Here is a 20,287-nt window from a genome sequence, read left to right as displayed (position 1 = left end):
CTGCAGAAATGGAGAGAACTGAACACTCTACAGTGTTTATATAAATGCTAAACATCATCATATTTATCATAAATATACATTATTCTATATGTGATAGGTAAAATAGAGCAGAGGAAAGAATCACATACATACAGAAATAGATAGTTGTAGCTATATATCTATTATGTATGTTAAATAATTTTCTATGTGTATATAAAAAGAGAGAGAGAGACACAGCGAGAGGTGTATATAATTTATAAAATATAGAAAGATAATATTAAAATATAGAAATATTAAAATATTTCTACATAGAATATAGAAAATATAGAAAATAGAGATAATAAAATATAGAAAGATAAATAGAAAGACACAGCCCGGATAACCTACAAGAACCAATAATTATCTTTCTCTGCGATCCTTTCCAAAACCTGACCACACATGGCGGGCATTACTGTTGTCAATAAAGTTTATTTGAATGCTGTTTGAAGCCGGAGGAGCAGCCATGCTGCCCTTCCTCTAGTCCTGGCAAACTCTTGCGCGCCAAACGGTCGTCGACCATCCTTTCGCTCAAACTCTCGCGACGATTCAAGACGATCTCACCCGCTGAAGCCTCCAAGGCGCCTTTCCCTTGCCAGCAGCCGGCGTCTGACGTCACAACGTCCGCTCGGACGCCCCGGAGTTGGCTGCGGCAGACGGCGAGCGCCGCCAAGGCGGGCGCGCCGGCTCTCGCGAGGGTTCGAGGCAAGGCCCCGCGAGAGCTGGCTGAGGGGGGCAGCCGCCGGAGGAGCCCAAGAGGGAGGGGAGAGAGGCAGGGCGTGATGGCGGCCGAGAGGGGCCGGTGGCGGCGGCCGGGGCTGAGGAGGGGGCGGCGGGAGATGCGGCAGCAGCAGCGGCAGCCGAGGGTGGAGCGGCGCTGCAGGGCGGGGCGGGCTTGGAGCGGCAGGTGGTGCTGCTGAGCGCCTCCGAGGCAGCCAGAGGGCCAGGCCGGGCGCCATGAGCCAGGGCAGCGGAAGCGGCGGCGGCGAGCCTGAGGCCAAGGCCCTCCACACCAAGCGACTCTACCGGTGAGTAAGGGGAGGCGGCGCAGCAGGGCCCCTGCAAGCAGGGCCTGCAGAGGAAGCGGGGAGGTGGCGTGTCTCCCCGGATCCTGTGCAGACCTATTCTCCCAGTCCTCACATGAACACACCTGATAATTCACAGTGGGTCGCCGTGTTAGTCTGTCGGCAGTAGTAGAAAAGGGCAGGAGTCCAGGAGCACCTTAAAGACTAACACAAACATTTTCTGGCAGGGTATGAGCTTATATACACACACACACACACATATATATATATATACACATACACACACATATGTATAATTCACAGTGGGGAGCCGTGTTTGTCTGCAGTAGTAGAAAAGGGCAGGAGTCCAGGAGCACCTTAAAGACTAACACAAACATTTTCTGGCAGGGTATGAGCTTATATACACACACACACACATATATATACATACACACACATATGTATAATTCACAGTGGGGAGCCGTGTTAGTCTGTCTGCAGTAGTAGAAAAGGGCAGGAGTCCAGGAGCACCTTAAAGACTAACACAAACATTTTCTGGCAGGGTATGAGCTTATATACACACACACATATATATATATATATACATACACACGCATATGTATAATTCACAGTGGGGAGCCGTGTCTGTCTGCAGTAGTAGAAAAGGGCAGGAGTCCAGGAGCACCTTAAAGACTAACACAAACCTTTTCTGGCAGGGTATGAGCTTAGATATACACACACACACATATGTATAATTCACAGTGGGTAGCCGTGTTAGTCTGTCGGCAGTAGTAGAAAAGGGCAGGAGTCCAGTAGCACCTTAAAGTCTAACACAAACATTTTCTGGTAGGGTATGAGCTTATATACACACATATACACACATATACATACACACACAGTGGGTAGCCGTGTTAGTCTGTCGGCAGTAGTAGAAAAGGGCAAGAGCCCAGTAGCACCTTAAAGACTAACACAAATATTTTCTGGTAGGGTATGAGCTTAGATATATATACACACACACACACACACATATATATATACATACACACACATGTGTATAATTCACAGTGGGTAGCCGTGTTAGTCTGTCGGCAGTAGTAGAAAAGGGCAAGAGTCCAGTAGCACCTTAAAGACTAACACAAATATTTTCTGGTAGGGTATGAGCTTAGATATATATACACACACACACACACACACACATATATATATACATACACACACATGTGTATAATTCACAGTGGGTAGCCGTGTTAGTCTGTCGGCAGTAGTAGAAAAGGGCAAGAGTCCAGTAGCACCTTAAAGACTAACACAAATATTTTCTGGTAGGGTATGAGCTTTCGTGAGCCACAGCTCACTTCTTCAGGTATCTGAAGAAGTGAGCTGTGGTTCACGAAAGCTCATACCCTACCAGAAAATATTTTTGTTAGTCTTTAAGGTGCTACTGGACTCTTGCCCTTTTCTACATGAACACACCTGAAACTGCCTTGTACCGGATCAGACCCTTGGGTCCATCGAAGTCAGTATTGTCTACTCAGGCCGGCGGCGGCTCTCCAGGGTTTCTCAGGTAGGACATCCCGCGTTCAAGGAGTCGCCCAGGGCTCTCGTCCCCTTTCCCACAGACCCTCCATAGCCCTATAAAGCAGGGGTTCTCAACAAGGGGGGGGTTGTAGGGTTCCAGGGGCGGAATTTGGACCACTATTCAGCAAAGTGTGATGTCCTGTAGGTTACGTGCAATCTGTAAAATTGTATTATTATTATTTTAGTTAGACTATCTTGGGAAGGGGGGAATATATTCTGAACAATGGTGAAAGGGGGGGATGGAGCAAAAAAGGTTGAGAACCACTGCTATAAAGGTTTCTAGGGTAAGAAGATGCACTACCGTCTTTCAGCAGCACGCGGGATGGAGATCTATGGTGTACAACCCGCCAGTTCTCCCCCAATGGTATCCCTTGACCAAAGCAATGGTAATGGGGCACGCGTGCGCCCATTCAAAGTGGGCACGTTCTCCCTCATAATATTAGTGCTATTCCATAAAGAGGGGGGGAGGTCTCTGATGCAAGGGGAGTTGTTGCTTTCTTTACCCCCAATCCCTTTAACATTTATTCATTTATTTTGTTTGTACTGTGCCGTCCTTCCTCCGTTGGGGGCTCAAAGCACCTTACTTTGCCCTCCTTGCCACAATGTTGTCCTAACAACAAACCAGTGAGGTAGGTTATGCTGAGTGCGGCTGAACCAAGGTCACACAGCAAGCTTTGTGTCAGAGTGTGGATTTGAATCTAGGTCACCCAGATCCTAGGTTGACTGCAGCACCTTATGTTGAAAAAGGTCCAGCAATTTCTGCCTGTCCTGTTTTAATTTTATGGGATTCTTTCTCACTTCCTTTTGGCGACTCGTCTTTCCTAGTCCTTCCATTGGTTTATTTCTCTGTACTCCCTTAATAGTGTATTGTGGGACAGGGAACTTGTATTTTAAGGGTCACCTGTTATTTGATGGAGCCAAAGAGGGTGGGGAGAGGCAGACTGAGGGCACCAGAAACACACAGAGCGAGGAGCTAGCCCATGCAATGGCCCTGCTTTTTTATTTATGTATATTCTTCATTTATACCCTGCCTTTCTCCCCAATGAGGACCTGAACATTTCTCTTCTCTATATTGTCGAAGGCTTTCACGGTCAGAGTTCATTGGTTCTTGTAGGTTATCCGGGCTGTGTAACCGTGGTCTTGGAATTTTCTTTCCTGACGTTTCGCCAGCAACTGTGGCAGGCATCTTCAGAGGATTAACACTGTCCTTCAGTGTTAATCCTCTGAAGATGCCTGCCACAGTTGCTGGCGAAACGTCAGGAAAGAGAATTCCAAGACCACGGTTACACAGCCCGGATAACCTACAAGAACCAATTTCTCTTCTCTGTTTTATCCTCATAATAACTCTGTGAGGTAGGCTAGCCTGAGTGTGCAACTGGCCCAAGGTCACTCAAGTTCCATGGCAGAGTGGAGATTCGAACCTGGGTCTCTCTGATCCTAGTACTCTTAACCATTGCATCATGCTGTTCCTCCACCCACTTCTGTAGAACACCACATCTGAGTGACTGAAAAATTGGTCTCTAGTCTATAAAAGCTTATCCTGCAATAAAATTGCTGTTGATTTTTAAGGTGCTGCAAGACACCTGTTTATTTTAACATTTCAGCAGTGCCTCCCCCCCCCCCAATCCACTCCATAGAGATTAGGTTCTTTCCTTCCTAACACTTCCATAGAACTGCACTGGGATTAAGTGTTTGCCTGTCATCTTGCAGGTCAGATATTTGCCTTTGGGGGAAAAATTGTATGAAGCTTGGGAGAAAAACTGACTTATTTCCAAGGTCATCAGGTGAGACTAACTGGGCTTGCTGTTGAACCCTGTGCTGAAGCAAGCTGTACATCCTTTGGATGGCATGGACTCAGACATTAGACTAGAGCAGCTTTTTTGGAAGCAGGAAAGATGTCAAAACGCTTGTAATTGGTTTGCATCCCTGCAGCTTGGCACGCAATGCCACTTCAGGATCTTTTAATAGACTATGGCATCTAATTTGTTTCTTCCCAACGAGCAAGCCCAGCACCAGACGTCAGAATGCACCAGTCAGACCCGAAAGCAACCTCTTAACGCCCCTGAAGTCACACTGCTGTCAAGTCTGGTGGAAATACCAAATGGTGAAGGTTGTTTGCTGTTGCTATTCTGTGCTTAGGCTTTCCTAGAGAGTTGGAACAGGTCTGCTTGTACCCAGGCACAGAACTAGTGGTGATTAACCCACTGCCTCATATTTCCTCTACACATGTTTTGTGGGTACTGTATGCATATGATGTCCTGAACCCCCACCCCACCTGGCTGAGCAAAGGAAATTTGCCTGTTCCCAGTAGCCTTTCTTGCAGTATCCCTTGTCTTGCTGTCAATCAGGCAACTGAGGGAAATACTGGGCAAGCAGCCCCTCTGTCTGCCTGCCAGCTGTTCAGTGGAAACGGCGCAGCCTCGCCCTGTGGCCCTCTGCTTTGCCTTACTACTAAGATCAGTCTGGCCTATGGGGCATCTTTCTTGCAGAAGTCTTTACAAAAGCTGCATACCTGAAGGGGACTTAATTTGGACGTGCTACCTCTTAACTCTTTTCACACATTGTCCTTGGAGTTAATGTGTACGTATGGCAGAATGGGCAGGTTCTATTTCATCTCAGTGGTGGCAAGTTCAAAACCTGGTTGGTGGTTGCCTGGTTGGTGGCTGCCAAGAACATGTTCTTCTTATAATGAATTGCAGTCCTCTGTATATAGTGCCAAGCTTCCTTTGGTTTCCATTCATAAGAGCATGTGAGCATCTGATATCTCCTTTGGCCATCCAGGAAAGGCGCAGTTCAGAGGAAGCGAAGGAGGAATCAGCCCTATAGCGTCTAGATTAAACTGTGCAGTCAGGATTTGGCTACGAGTATTTGGAGATATGGTCTTTGTTCCCCAGAGATGGACTGTTCAGATAATGAAATTAAATTCCAGAAGGGTTGCTGTGTTAGTAACAAAACCAAAAGCCCAATAACACTTCAGAACTAAGACGTTATTGTGGCGGAACCATTCATGGGTTAAAGCCCTGTGTCAGATGCTGCATTTTCAGCTGTCTGCAAGCAGCAGCGGTGCTGGAGGTGGTGAATATGCTGGGTCATTGCTCCCTTGGGGCTGGTAGTGCTTGGAGAAATCTGCAAATGTCTGAACCGGCTGAACTGTGTTCACAAATGGGGGGCCTTACCTTGCTCTTATCCTGCAATAAATATAGAGTGAGTCATACAAAATAATTAGCTTGAGATGTTTCACTGCAGTATTCTGGAATCCCACATTTCTGGAGACTGGCATGGTTGTCTTGGATTACTAAGCTTGGGGGTTACCCGTTACAGATCTCTGAATGTTCATACAAGCCTTTGGTGGCCAGGTATAGGAGTCAATGAAATATAGGCATCCCATGCAGTTCCCAGAAACAATATCCTCCTGACTGTAATGTCTTCCACCCTTCTGTTTTTTTTTTTTTTTTTTTTGTAGAGCGGTGGTAGAAGCAGTGCATAGATTGGATCTCATTCTTGGGAACAAGGCAGCTTATCAAGAAGTATTTAAACCAGAGAACATCAGCCTGAGAAACAAGTAAGCGCATTGATTTCCCCTCGTCTTGTGGTACAGAAACTCAAAACTAAGCCTTAGTGAGGAGGCCACAGGGTTCCTCCAGCACAGGATCCTGCTGGTTCACTGTCAGTTCTCACGATACAGGAGTGGCTCTTTCATGCAGAAAGAGGATCAGGAGCAACCTTACAAATACATGTACAAAAGGCACTAGCCCACAGTACTCTTCCTGGCTCACAAATTCCTCTCTCCCCCCAAATTAATCCACACATCTCCCAATATCTGCCCAGCAAGCAAACCCTTGGTACTCATGGTGCTGAATACTTGCCTTCTTACAAGGTTTGAGTCCAGTAGCACCTTAAAGATCAGCAAGATTTCATAGAATCATAAGAGTTGGAAGGGGCCATAAAGGCCATAGGTATAAGCTTTCTAATGAAGGGAGGTTTGACTCTCAGAAGCGTATACATTGGAAATCTCGTTGGTCTTTAAGGTGCTACTAGATTCAAATATTGCTCTTCTACAGTAGACCAACATGGCTACCTGCATGGAAAAACGCCTTCTCACAGACGGCTTCAGCAATTGGGAATAGATAGTCTAAGGAAGTTTGCAAGGCAAGTTATCTTCATGTAGTGCCTATAACGGGTGTCAAACATAAGGCCCGTGGGCTAGATCCAACCCCTTGAGAGCTCTTATCCGGCCCGTGAGGCAGACACCCACCCCCTCTCTTAATCTGGGCTGGCAAGGCATGGCTCGGCCCCACCAAGTGACATTTGTCATATCCGGTCTCGTAACAAATGAGTTAGACACCTCTGCCCTATTCCAAAAGCTGTGGTTGGATTTATTAAATAGTAACTTGATTTAGGTATTGGAATTCTAGTATTGTATTGATTGACTTGAACGCTGTCTTAACAATGGCAAGGTGGGATAGATAAAATAAATGCATGCCTAAATTAATTATATTTGGCTTATCATGAGCCTGAAAGCGGGCGAACCAAGGGCTCCTGTGCATCTTCCATGGTGTCAGTGGGGCTTATGCAGGTGAATTCCCAAACAGAGGTTGCCTTTACTCTTTTCCAAAGGCTGCTCTGCCCGATCTCTTGGAAACAGTTCCTCCTTACCCTGGGTGACCAGTCAAGTGATTTTACCGGCCTGCATGGAGATTTTCTGGCCACTTGAACCATTACCACCTGAACCTTTAGGAAACCTTGTTTGTCACAACTAGGTTTTGTGGCAGGGATGGGTAACTTCAGACCAGGCATGTGTCCCTGTTGTGGGTTGGGTTAATGGCTTGAAATGGCTCTGTTGGCCAAGTTTAAAGTATAATGCTCCCTCCTTTTCTCGCCCTATCCCACAACAACCCCCTTCCTCAGGTTACGCGAATTATGTGTGAAGCTGATGTTCTTGCACCCAGTGGATTATGGGAGGAAAGCGGAGGAATTGCTCTGGAGGAAAGTTTACTACGAGGTCATCCAGCTCATTAAAACGAATAAGAAGGCAGGTTATCAGTACCTTTTGAGTCCTTTGTTCTAAGGTGTTCTAGATTGATAGGGTTAACATCAAGGACAGAATGGACAATGGCAGTGATCGTTAAGCTGGGGTCTCCGGGCTTGGCTGCAGAACATGCACAGTGGCTGCTGGTGTGGTCCTAGCCACATGTTTTTTTTTCTCCTTGTATGTGAATAATTTGATTGAATGCAGGCAGTATGGAAAGAAGGAGAAGGTTGCAGGCCTGGAAACAAAGGGGAACGGGGATATCCAACAGATATTTCTGCCTGCAGGGCCCAGAGCAAGGCTCCTTTCACCTCTCTTGGTAGGTCTTCTGGTTCTGGTTGCTGCTACTGCAGTTGCCCTTCATGGCTCCTTCCACTTCAGCCTTTGCTGCCTCTCGTGAAAGTACTACCTCCCTCCCCCAGCCTCAAGATGTTCCAAGAAAGGCTCAAACGTCCTTTCATAGAATCATAGAGTTGGAAGGGGCCATACAGGCCATCAAGTCCAACCCCCTGCTTAATGCAGCATCAGCCTAGAGCATCTCTGACAAGTGCTTGTCCAGCCTCTGCTTAAAAACTGCCAGTGAGGGGGAGCTCACCACTTCCCTGGGTAGCTGATTCCACCGTTGAACAACTCTTACTGTAAATTATTTTTTCTTAACATCCAGCTGGTACCTTTCCTCCCGCAATTTAAACCCATCATTGCGCGAGTCCTATCCTTTGCGGCCAACAGGAACAGCTCCCTGCCCTCCTCTGACAGCCCTTCAAATACCTAAGAGAGCAATCATGTCTTTCCACTCTTGTCTGGTTCTGACCGAGGTGATCAGTTTGTGTCTCAGCTGTTTCAGTTGAGACTGCAAGCAGGGAAGGACTTGAATGATCCAATGCCCGTCTGTACATTATTTGCATATAGAAAGCTAGCATGTCAAGGTGGTACTCTGGCTTAGTTGTCTTCCCCCGATGTGGCAGTTATGGGGGAGCATTCAGTCATGCGAATTCCCATTTGCAGTCTGGAGCGGTCCTTAATTTTTTAGGGCTTAGCTTACTAGCGGAACCATTGCTTGTGAGTTGACCATGGCCTCGAGAGAACTCTGGGAAAAAGTTGTGTTTGTCTTTGCACTTGGCCTTTGGAGCAGGTGCAAGAAGTGTTCTTTCGCTGCCGGCTCTTGAAAGAGCCCTGTGGGAAGCGCCCTTCCTTTCCTTTTCTGAAGTTCTGCAGGAAGGAAAGGAAGTGACGGTTGCTCTCCTCTGCCATTGGGCTTTTGCGATAGACGGAAGCAGCGGAAGTGCTGCGGGTGTCTTCAGGAGGGACACACATGGGAGCGGTGAGGGAGGTAGGGGACACCCACCTAGCGAGGTAGATCAGCCAAATCAACCTGGGCGATCAACAGGGCTGACAGATGTCGCAGCCAGATCATGGGCGTCTTCTGCAAGTGCTCCACTGGGGAAGAAATATAGTAGTTATTCCACTACACTTTGGGTTTTTGAAGGAGAGAGAAACCCGAAACTCTGTAGAAATGCTGGCGCTTCTTGTAAAGGCCAAGCTTAAAGGAGAGACACTGCGTCTGTTTAAGGGGAACATGTATGACGAACTTTTGGAGGATGCCAAAAAATGCCCCTCATCTCTTTGGAAGAAAGGAATGGTTTTTCTCCTGTAAGCATGGCTTTTGCTGGAAGCACCGGAATTGCTGGTTGAGTGACTATAGGAGCCCTGGAAGTGATGCAGTGTGGATTTACTTCTAAGGTGGTCATTTGTGGGACCCGCATTCATAGGTGCACAACCAGTGATAAACTACTAGCACCTGGCGCGTATGTCGGAAGTTCTGGAAGGGGGCAGTGTGGCGGGACCAAAGCAAAAATAGAATATTGCTGAGTTAATCTGGGACTGTGTCTAGTCCTGCAGAACTATTGATTTTACTCTCTCTCCTCTTTCTCTACCACACAGCACATTCATAGTCGCAGTACCCTGGAATGTGCCTACCGTACTCACCTTATTGCCGGCATCGGGTTTTACCAGCACCTTCTCCTCTACATTCAGTCTCACTATCAACTCGAGCTCCAGTGCTGTATTGACTGGACACATGTAACAGATCCCCTGATAGGTCAGTATGCGGGTGTTGGCTTATTCCACTGGCTCATATCGTACATTGTGTATGCATCAGGATGGGAGTGGCTGTTCCATTTCTCTTCCCTGCAGGATCAGCGTTTTTGGGGAGCTAGGAACCCCTTCCTTCCCCCACTAGCTCCCCAAAAACGCTGATCCTGCAGTTGTGGAATTTGAGGCGATGTGTTGAGGACTGGGATCTGGGATGCTGCTTCTCCTGGACCCGCGAATTTTTTTGCTGACGAGAGCAGAAGGGAAGGGTGGTGGGTTCTTTTGGCCTGGTTCTCACTGCAGCCCCTTGGACTGCCTGGCCTTTTGTCCATGCAAGTCCCTCAGCCTCCAGCATCAGTGCTGTGGAGGTCTTGAGAAACTGCTGGGGAACGATGGGAAAGACCTGCACCCTGATGCTTTAGAATCGCAGGGTCCAAGCCTTTTTGTTTTATGTCATTCTTGACTCCTTCAGGTCTGCCATCTGCTCGTTCTCTTTTGGGACAGGCCTTGGTCTGGGTCTTGTGTGTCGTTCTTCAGGGAGTGTTTATAGTTGACCCCCTAACGTGGGTCTGGCCCAGGTTAAGCCCTAAAGAGCCTGAATCCCACTTCCCTCAAGCAAGGCATCTCCTGGTATGAGGCCACCTCCTTTCTTTGGAATGTCAGGCAGGAAACATCACCTTGGTGGCTTCTGCTCCGCAGATCGAACATATTCTGAAGTCTGCCGTTTCCCGGCCCTGCTGCTAGTTTGTGGATGTACATGATTTGACTGAATACGACCATCTCACATGTTTGAATAAACCAAATACTGTTGCTAAGGCTGTACATGACTGGAAGGTGGTTATTGATGTTTGGAATAAGAAGTGTACAGCAGAAATCCTATATGCAAATATTTTTGAACGCTGTAGGTTAAAAATGGCAATTAGTAGAAACTTTGTACAGGAAATGAGAAATAATTGACTACTGATTGAATGCTGATGTGGATTTCTTCCATGTTGTCTTTAATTTGGGTTATTTAAGTAGAAGCTGGAAGTTCTTATTTGGCTTCACATTAAATGGGATGTTTTAAAATGCTGGGGTTGTTAGTTGTGTTAACTCTGCATAGCCTTAGTTGAGATTTACTGGGCTGGATCCAAAGAACTGAACAGATCCCTCCCATCTGCATTTCCCTCCCTCCTCCCAAGCTGCCCTGAGAGCCTGGGATCCCCAGGAGTGGTGTGGGGGACTGGGGATTATGGGAAGTTCTGAAAATTTCTTTCTGTGAGCTGAAGTGCATTCTGCTTGCAGATGGGCACCTTTGAATCCAACTCGTTATAAAATGCTTAGAATTCTCTGTAGATTAAATAGGATAGAAATTTCCGATATTGTGCAAATGATTGTGCCATAGCGGGTGGGGTTGGAGAGAGGTTATATTTAACTTGAAGGTGTCCCAAGCCCCTTGACTAGCAAGCTGATTATTAGGCGTATTCAATTATTGAACGGTGGAAGTCTATCATTGCCTTGTGTCTTGTCTCCCTGAACAAGTGTGCTGAAATGCTGGTGTCCTTGGCAACCGTTGCCTGAGAATCGCAGTGATATCACTGCAGAACTGATGGAGTCCTTCGAATGACTTTCAGACCATGATCTCTGTGGCACGTTAAATGCATTTTGCATGCCTAAGCTGTTGAACAGTCTTTGTGAATTTTAACTTCTTTCGAAAGTAAGATTTATACCCAGAAGCGGGTGGGAGAGATGTCCACTCTCCTGATAAGGTTTCAGAGGTGGCTTTTTCATGAAACTGTTCCCAACGGTCTCTGAGGGCCAACAGTTTTGTTTTTTTAAAAAGAAGGCAGCAGTGGATGGGTATAAAGGGAACACTTTCCATACCCTTGACTGTTGTAGCCATTTAATGCATTTCATTCCGTGCCCATGTTCCTGTGATCAGTCAGGCCTGGCTCGTACTGTCTCTGGGTTTCTGCACTGGTGACGGGGAGGCAATTCAGCCTCAGCAAAACCCCAGCGCTCTTTCCAGCACGGGAAGAGCTCTCAGCTGGAAAGAGCCAACGCAGCGGCACTTTCTGTTTCTTGTAACCTTGACAGTTTACAAGTGGCTGTTAGCTCCTGCTGCAGCAGCGCAAACATTTTGAAACTGCCAGACCAGTTGGTCCACCGAGCCTAATGCCATCTCCTATGGCAGCTGCTGTCCAAAGTCTTGGGCAGGGGCTTTCCTAGACTTGCCACCCGGAGAGCCAGAGTGGTGTAGTGGTTAATAGCGGTGGACTCTATAATCGGGAGAACCAGGTTTGATTCCCCACTCCTCCACATGAGCGGCAGTCGCTAATCTGGTGAACCGGTTTTGGTTTGTTTCCTTGCTGCTACACATGAAGCCAGATGGGTGACCTTGGGCTAGTCACAGTTCTTTCTGAACTCTCTCACCTTCCTCACAAGGTGTCAGTTGTGGGGAGAGGAAGGGAAGCAGATTGTAAGTCGGTTTGATTTTCCTTAAAAGGTAGAGAAAATCGGCATATAAAAACCAACTCTTCTTCTCCACCACCCAGCTATGGCTACTCTGTTTTCCTTAGACAAAACTTTGTCCAGGATATGAACTTTGACCCTTCACCCTTGAAGCAATAGCCATGTCTGAGACCAGCAATACAGTGAATTATTCACAAGACTGCTGGATCAGACCAAAGGTGTATCTAGCCCAGCATCCAGTTTCCTGCAGCACTGAGCCTCCTGCCTCATAGGCACTCATGAGCAGAGCACAAAGACTGCAGCCTTTCCCTGTTGTTTGCCCCAGCATTTAATAGTTGGAACAGTACTGCCTCAAAACACAAAGGTTCCTTTAAACAACCGTTGTTGATAGATCTGTCTAAGCTACTTTCCTTTGCCGCATCTTGTAATAGTGAATTCCACAAGTAAACATATCATGTGAAGAAGCATTTCCTTTTTGTCTGTCCTGAATCTACAGCAGATCAATTTCATTAAGTAACCCACAATGTTCTGTGGATGAGCGAATCCTCCTTTCCGCACCATTCATGAGTAAATGGAGCCACCATCGTGTCCACTCTTTGGGGTTTTGGAAGAAAAGAAAACATCCCATTTCTACTCTCCTAAGGTCCACCAAGGTGGCTAGAGAAAACATACATAATAAATCACATCTTAAAAACCATTACAGCCAACAAAAATACTATCACTAAAACAATCAAAACTGAGCTAAAATGCATACACAAAACCATAAAAACAACAATTATCTTATCAAACTTCCAGGGACTGTGTGTACAATAAGATCCCAGGCACCAAAACTTCCAAGAAGAACCTGATAAATCTGCAATGGAAATAAATTTGTTGCTGATTCTTGTATCATTTATTCTGATAGCCATGGGGGTGGGGCTATGCAGCGCATAGGTCTGAAGCACCGCTTCTTGGCCATGAGAGGGTCTCGGCTTCTTTAGGATCATGGTCCATAGGTCATTTCAAACTGGGCTTTTCCTTTGTTAAGAACAAGACTTGAGGTTCATGCAATAGCTGATTCCCCCTCCATGTGGTCTGCTTGGGGAATCATGGAAATGCTTGTGCTTGGTCATGTGGGCAAGGGCTTGTATGGGGTTGTTGTTTGGGAAAGGTTGGATCTTGCATATGGCTGCTGAAGCCAGCTTGGTGCCTTGGTTGTAGGGCTTATCCAGGTTGTTTAATTAATTACCTCTCGCCTAGGTTGCAAGAAACCTGTCTCTGCATCGGAGAAGGAGATGGAGTGGGCTCAGATGGCCTGCCACCGGTGTCTGGTTTATCTGGGAGATTTAGGTGAGAGCTGATATGGGGTAAATCTTTAACATGTCCTGGTTCTTGTCTTGAGGCTACCCTTCTGGTTCTTGCAGTCTATGATGGACTTGCAGGGAAAAGGAGAAGCAGGCTTTCTAGCTTATTAATCAGTGAATGACTTGAGTTAACCCACCCTCTTTTGGAGGCTCTCCAAATCCTGAGCCTCTTCCAGCTGTAGTTGGGTTTTGGCAGCCAGAATTGACCCAGTAGAGTTGGGGGGTTCTAATGCTGTGTTTAGATATTATTTGGGATTTTAATGAAGCATTTGTTTCTTTAAACTTGTTAGCTACCTAGAGAAGCAAAATTACTAAGTTTATTGAATAGAAGTTCATAATGTCACTTGTCCATCGAGCCTGCCAAAAGGTTTGCCACATTGTGCTGATTTACTAATTCTAAGTCTCTGCTTGATTGTGAACCATAATACTCTTTCATGGATGCTCTTTTCAGCTCGGTATCAGAATGAACTGGCAGGTGTGGATACAGAATTGCTTGCCGAGCGGTTTTACTATCAAGCCCTTTCTGTTGCACCGCAAATTGGTAAGTGCGTAGCCCAAGTTTCTGCCTAAAAGGTGATTTGTTGTAATGCTAGGAAGGTTATGGGGAGGTGGTGGTAAGGAGGCTGATGTATAGTATCATTGGAAGTGTGAAGCATCGTGAGTATGCGGAGGAGGATGTAAGCAGAAAGAGGTAGGAAAGCCCTGGGTATCCAAGAGGCTGCTTGGTTGTAGGGGAAACGGATACCAAAGCTGCAAGGGAGTTATTAACATAGCCTGGGGTGAGATGTTGGAGTGTCGATGGGTTGTGCGTTTAGGGGAAGGGAACTGTTTTTCAAGGTTGAGCTGAAACTGTCCCTCTTTAGGAGAAAGCCGTTTCTAAGCATTCCATTGAAGCTGTTTTTTCTTTTTTCCTTCCTCTCTTTGAACATCTTCAGTCCTGCTTTATTGCCCAAGGATTACTCAAATCTGTTTACAAAATAACCCTGTGAATAAATTCACAAGCACCGGTCACAGCGGGGTCTCCATAGGGTTCCAGGACCAACAGGCAGAATTTCCTGCCTCGCCCTTCCATGCTCCCCGCCCTGTGTGGTGTCATTGTCTACTGTGCTGCCTCTCTGACACTGGCTCCAACTGAGGACAAGTAGTCCACTTGTTTCTCTCCCCCCACCCCGAAAAACAGGCTAGGTAATTAGTGGCTTTAGAGCCCAGTCCAACCCAGATGGGCTTCCAGTCTAGCCCCGAGCATATCTCCTTATCCCAAGGACCTCACTTGTCTTTTTGTGCACCTCACTTGCTTTCCCATCTTAAGACGGCTGCAGACGGAGTGCCTCTCCATCATGAACAGCCCCATAGGCTTTCGACCCTTTAAGCATTGTGGTGGCTTTAAACTCCTGTTCAGGATCCCAAAGCAAGGCAAAAGTGTGTGTGTGTGTGTGTGGGGGGGGGTGTCAGCAGCTGAGGTGCATAATAAGGAGATGACCCTGCCACTGCTTCTCTTCTGTTCATTCTGGATAGGAGGGGGTTAAAGCTCCTGTTACCCATTTGCTCTACTAAGGTAGGAGCGAGTCAGAGGGTAGAACCCACATTCCCGGCCTGTCAGCCCTTGCAGAATTATGTCCCTTATTAGACATGACCTGCTGGGTCCCCAAGTGGAGTAGGCTTGGAATACATCAGGATTTCTGAAGCTGAGTAAGGTGTGTGCCTGATCAGTAATGTGGGGAGCCACCATGTGTAAACAGGCTGTACATCTATTTGGAAAATAATTAATTGGATACATGAGCTTTACATGCATCAGCCCTGTTCCCACTCATCAGCCCTATCTCCACAAGGTCTAGAATTGTTCAGACCTCACATTCCTCATAGTTCAGCACCAAGCTCCTTGGTTCTCCTGCCCTGCCGCTTGTGGGCTCATAGAAGTTCTGCCTTGCAGCTGCACCCGTGCCATATTGTGGAGGAGAGGGCTATTCATGGCTACTAGTAAAAATGGATACTAATCATGATGCATATCTACTCTCTCCAGGATCAGAGGAGCATGTCCATTATATTAGGTGCTGTGGCAGAGTAATGCTGCTGCAGCTGTTCATGGCCTTCCTAGAGGCACCTGGTTGGCCACTGTGTGAACAGACTGCTGGACTTGATGGGCCTTGGTCTGATCCAGCATGGCCTTTCTTATGTTCTTATTTCCCTTGTCTGGAACGAGCCCGTCTTCTCCTCCCCCTTGCTGGGCACTGTCTCCCTCCCAGCCTGTTGCTTCAGTACAAGGGTGGTTCCTTCCACCTTTCATGTTTCAAAAACACTGCATCCTGTGCTTTGCAGGTGGGTTGCAGTGCCTTGCATTAACAGATGACGTGTTTTGTTTGGACGTATGAACAAGTACAGGTAGCATTGCTCTCACTTTGCCTTGTTGCTTTAGGCATGCCCTTTAATCAGCTGGGGACACTGGCTGGGAGTAAATACTACAACGTGGAAGCCACCTACTGCTACCTGCGCTGGTGAGTATTTCTCACTGAGCTTCTTGCGGAAGGAGAGCGCATTCGTGTCAGCTGTCTGCCTATTGCTGTTGCTCATGGGCCTCAAAACTGTTTTCTTTGTGCAGCGTTGCCGGTTATTTTCCTGCTCTGTATATTGCCGTTGGGGGCAACAGTCTCTGGAATGCTGCTCAGGCAGCTGCTTAACCTTACTGGCCTGGATGATGGCCTCTCGGCCACAAGTAAATGGGCGATTTGTAAAACCTTGCTGCAAATTGGTGAAAAACAGAAACATGCAGTTGGGATAATATGTATATTCTGCAGTTGGATGCTTCTGGAATGCTCACAGGCAGGGTGTGGGGGCAACATCCCTTCTGTTTGCCCACTAGTGCCTGGTGTTCAGAGATGTGAGTGGAGACTGGATGGATCAGAGTGAAAATTCAGTGGGGAAAGTTTGGCTTTCTTGCTGCATCATGAGAATATTGCCCATATGCTTGAAAACATTTGGGTCAATGAAATTGTAGGGGTGGTTGAAAAGATATTAATGCCTTGCGGGACTCTCAGTTCTTCCTTTGGGATGTGTCATACGAGAGAAGCAAGTACATACAAATCTGTTGAGGTTTTTGTTAATTGTCTAGTTTGTGAGGTACAGCTCTTCTGACTTAAAAGGAGGTGGAGCGAAAGGCCTGTGAGAAATTAACAGTTCTGTTTTGTGGAACCCCGTGCCTGCTCAGTATCCAGTCTGAAGTGTCCTTTGAAGGTGCTTACGGGAACCTCAAACGCCTCTATGACAAGGCCGCCAAAATGTATCACCAGCTGAAGAAATGCGAAACCAGGAAACTGTCACCGAGCAAAAAGAGGTAAGAGTCCTTCAGGATGAAACCTAACATTAGCAGAACCCTAGACTCTGCTTGGCTTGTTCAAAAGAGAAGTGAGCCAAAGAATCCCCAAACACTAGTTCACATGGCCAGATGCCGGTCCCTGGCCTGGGTTTGGACCTCCAAATAATTTTATCTGACAATCCCTCCACTACTGGCCCTGCACCCTTGCTCAACTTCGGTTGAATTTTACATAGTCAGAAGTCTGTCCACATTTTCACTTGTACAGATAAACTTTTTCAACTTGTAAAAAATTGTGCACCTTTCCTGGATTTTCTAATTCTCTGGCTGCATTTACTAGAACTCTGAACCTTTTACTACTAGATGGCCCCTACTTTATTACTGAGCCAGCTCTCTTTGAGTAGCATAGTTTTCATCCCCTGACCAGGAGAATAGAGCTCAATACAGAAGCTGGTCATCCTGGGTGTAAACAGAACATGATTACTTCCCTGAAATTTTCTGTAGGGAAACACAGGGACCGGTGAATGAGCGGCCCGTGATGAATGAGATGTGTCTCTGAAAACACTCAGGAATTGCTTGTTTTGTGTGGATTGTTCTATCTTATAGCAACTTGAATCTGGGCCCTTTTTTTACCAAAGGGAAGGAACACACTTCTAAAACTCACTTCTGTGATGTTGCATGTAGGAATTGATGCGTGGGGTGAATGCATTCCTAATAGTAACCTTATTCTAGTATGCCAAAACATTTTCACTGTTCTCTTGGCTGCCATAACCAAGCCTAGCGTTCACATTTTACTGATAGGGATGAGCCCAGGGGGTCCTTCAGCTCATGCCTTCCCTGTCTTTTCCTCCCTGACACGCAGCTCAGTAATTGGATGCTTCTCCTTTCCTGACAATAGCAGACTGTCATTCTGTCTGAACCAGGGGTAGATTGGGGTATTAAAATGTCTTTTTAATGACTATTGTGTGGTGACGGCTGCTGTAATTGCTTTCTCTTCTGCTTCTTTCTGATTTTATGTAAGATGTACAAATTGGTTTGGCCCCTTCTGCTTGGAACCTTTTGGGCCTGTGGTTAAGTGTAACTTGTGTGGAAGCTGTATTTAAACAAACAAAAAGGTTATTTAAAAAGTCCATGCAGTATGACAATACTGCAAAGGCGGCTCAGCTCAGACCTGGCTAGAGTCAATGACAAGCACATGCTCACCTGTCACCACTGTTTGAGTCCAAGCTGAGTGGCCCCTGCTTGTATCCATAGCCACTGGCCGGGTCCAAGTCGGGCACCTTCTTTAGCGCTGCAGGTGCTGCTGGGACTCTGTTTCATTTAGAGTGCTCTTGGGTACCAGAGGCCCTGCAAGGCAGCAGTCCCCCAGGAAGTTAAAGGGACAGTCTGCCAGCTGGAACAGTGGCTTAGTTGACAGCGGCCAGGCAGTGACAGATCCCCACTTCATGGCTCCATCTGATCCTTAGGACAGAATGGCTTGCCTGTCCCCTGTGTTCGCCACTGTGACCAGAACGGGTCCCCAAAGAGGAGTGTGAGGGACTCATGTACTTCCAAATGGCAAGGAGGCATCAGCCTGAAAAAAAGCCTCAAGCTCATTTGGCAGCATATGATGACGTTTTGTGAAATTTCAGGGGAAGGGTAGGTGGCATATGGTTAATGAATGGGGCTTTTCGTGTGGTCATACACCACCCTTTGCCTTTTACATCCATGATGCCTCTTCCCTGGCTTCTGCCTTTACAGCCCAACTTGTTTGTCCTCTCCTGTTTCCATACCTCTTCCATGTGATCCAACCACTAAACCCAGGGGAATGTCTGCTAACTGCTCCCCTTGTGTTCTTCTCTGCCCTCCCCCCATAGGTGCAAAGATATTAAAAGGTTACTGGTGAGCTTCATGTACTTGCATAGCCTCCTGCAGCCGAAGAGCAGGTAAGAGCCTGGAATCTATGTGTATAAACTTACTATAGATTAGCATAACAAGGAGCTGAAACCTGGAATTTTTCCATAGGTATATGTCTAACGGAGTCTGGGATGTATTCTCATGGGGGGAAAACTTCTTACCCCACTATGCTACATTTTGGTTGTAGTTAGTGAGTGTCCTGGGTGTTTGAAAGGGTCCTCTCATCACTATAGAGCAGTGGTTCTCAACAAGGGGGGAATTCCCCCCCAGGGGGGAATTTTAGGGTTCAAAGGGGTGAATTTGGACCACGATTCATCAAAGTGTGATGTTCTGTAAATTATGTGCAATCTGTAAATTGTTTTTTTTTTTTTTTTTTTTTGTCAGACTATCTTGGGAAGGGGAGCATTATATTCTGAACAATGGTGAAAGGGGGGAATGGAGCAAAAAAGGTTGAGAACCACTGCTATAGAGGATGTGGTGTTGGTATTTCCCCCCCCCCCCACACACACACACTTTTTGGGTCCTACTTGATGCTGTATATTCTATACTCCCAGTTTAAACATGGTGGCTTATTGGACTTGCCATGTGTATCTGAAAGTCTGTAGACTGAGTCCCAGCCGCTCCTTCACTGACAAGCGACACACTGCCCATGTGACCTCTGTTTAAAATAGCTTACTCTGAGGGGTCACATGACCACTGTTTGAGGTATGCCCAGCCATGTGGTTGGGAGGGAAGGGCACTTCAGGTGGTTCTCCTGTGACTCATGTGATAACTGCTTGCCGTGTTAAGGAATCCTTCTGGCTCTTCTCCTTCTGTCCCCCCAACCCCTTAGCTCTGTGGACTCTGAGCTGACGTCTCTCTGCCAGTCAGTCCTGGAGGATTTCAACCTCTGTCTGTTCTACTTGCCCTCTTCGCCCAACCTGAGCTCTGCCAATGACGACGAAGAGGAGTGCGAGAACGGCTACTCGTTCCTGCCAGACCTCCTCATCTTCCATATGGTCATCATTTGCCTGATGAGCGTCCACAGCCTCAAGAGGGCAGGTAACCAGCATGTCCTTGTAGCGGATGCTTCCCGGGCAGAGTAAGCTCCAGGATAGCCAGCTTCTAGCGGTGCGCTGGTTGCAAGCCACCTAAGGGCTTGTCTGTTTTTGGGGTCAGTTTACAGGTTGGCATCTCTAAAACCTCTCAGGCAACATAATTGAGGGTGTAGGATTGGCCTTGTCCCAGGGCATTGTGGTGGTGGTGGGGGAATCTGAGATTGAAACAGAGTCAGAATCCTCTTGGTAAGTCTGTGGGCATCCATGGGAAGCTGTCTTACACAGAGACAGTCAGTCTAGCCCAGTTGCTGTCTCCTCTGACTGGCAACTGGTTGGCTGCTGTGTGAACCAGGATGCTTAAGGCGGACCGCTAATCTGATCCAGCAGGGATGTTGTTATGACAGCAAGTCTTCAAAGGCTTGGGAGATGTCTTTCCCAACACCTGTTGCCTGAGATCTTTTAACTGAAGATGCCAGGAAACGAACCCGGGAATGAATTCGGTATGCAAAGCAGGCTTTCTCCCATGGAGTCACAGCTGT

The 20,287-nt window shown here is 47.0% G+C and overlaps 1 protein-coding gene across 1 annotated transcript in view; it reads left to right on the top strand.

Annotated features, from left to right (window-relative positions):
• The first annotated feature begins 756 nt into the window (after positions 1-756).
• SMG5 (SMG5 nonsense mediated mRNA decay factor) overlaps positions 757-20,287 on the top strand; it is a 38,650-nt gene continuing 19,119 nt past the window's right edge. Inside the window, exons 1-10 of the mRNA XM_056852792.1 lie at positions 757-1,043; positions 6,058-6,156; positions 7,503-7,626; positions 9,565-9,721; positions 13,405-13,494; positions 13,960-14,049; positions 15,922-16,000; positions 16,711-16,836; positions 18,672-18,740; positions 19,544-19,752. Of these exons, the coding sequence (XP_056708770.1) occupies positions 973-1,043; positions 6,058-6,156; positions 7,503-7,626; positions 9,565-9,721; positions 13,405-13,494; positions 13,960-14,049; positions 15,922-16,000; positions 16,711-16,836; positions 18,672-18,740; positions 19,544-19,752 (1,114 nt within the window). The 5' untranslated portion in view covers positions 757-972. The remainder of the gene's footprint in view (positions 1,044-6,057; positions 6,157-7,502; positions 7,627-9,564; positions 9,722-13,404; positions 13,495-13,959; positions 14,050-15,921; positions 16,001-16,710; positions 16,837-18,671; positions 18,741-19,543; positions 19,753-20,287) is intronic.

Source organism: Euleptes europaea, chromosome 7, assembly GCF_029931775.1.
Source record: "Euleptes europaea isolate rEulEur1 chromosome 7, rEulEur1.hap1, whole genome shotgun sequence".
NCBI classification, from domain to species: domain Eukaryota; kingdom Metazoa; phylum Chordata; class Lepidosauria; order Squamata; family Sphaerodactylidae; genus Euleptes; species Euleptes europaea.
The sequence above is the reverse complement of the archived record's forward strand: the minus strand, read 5'-3'. Positions and strand labels throughout refer to the sequence as shown.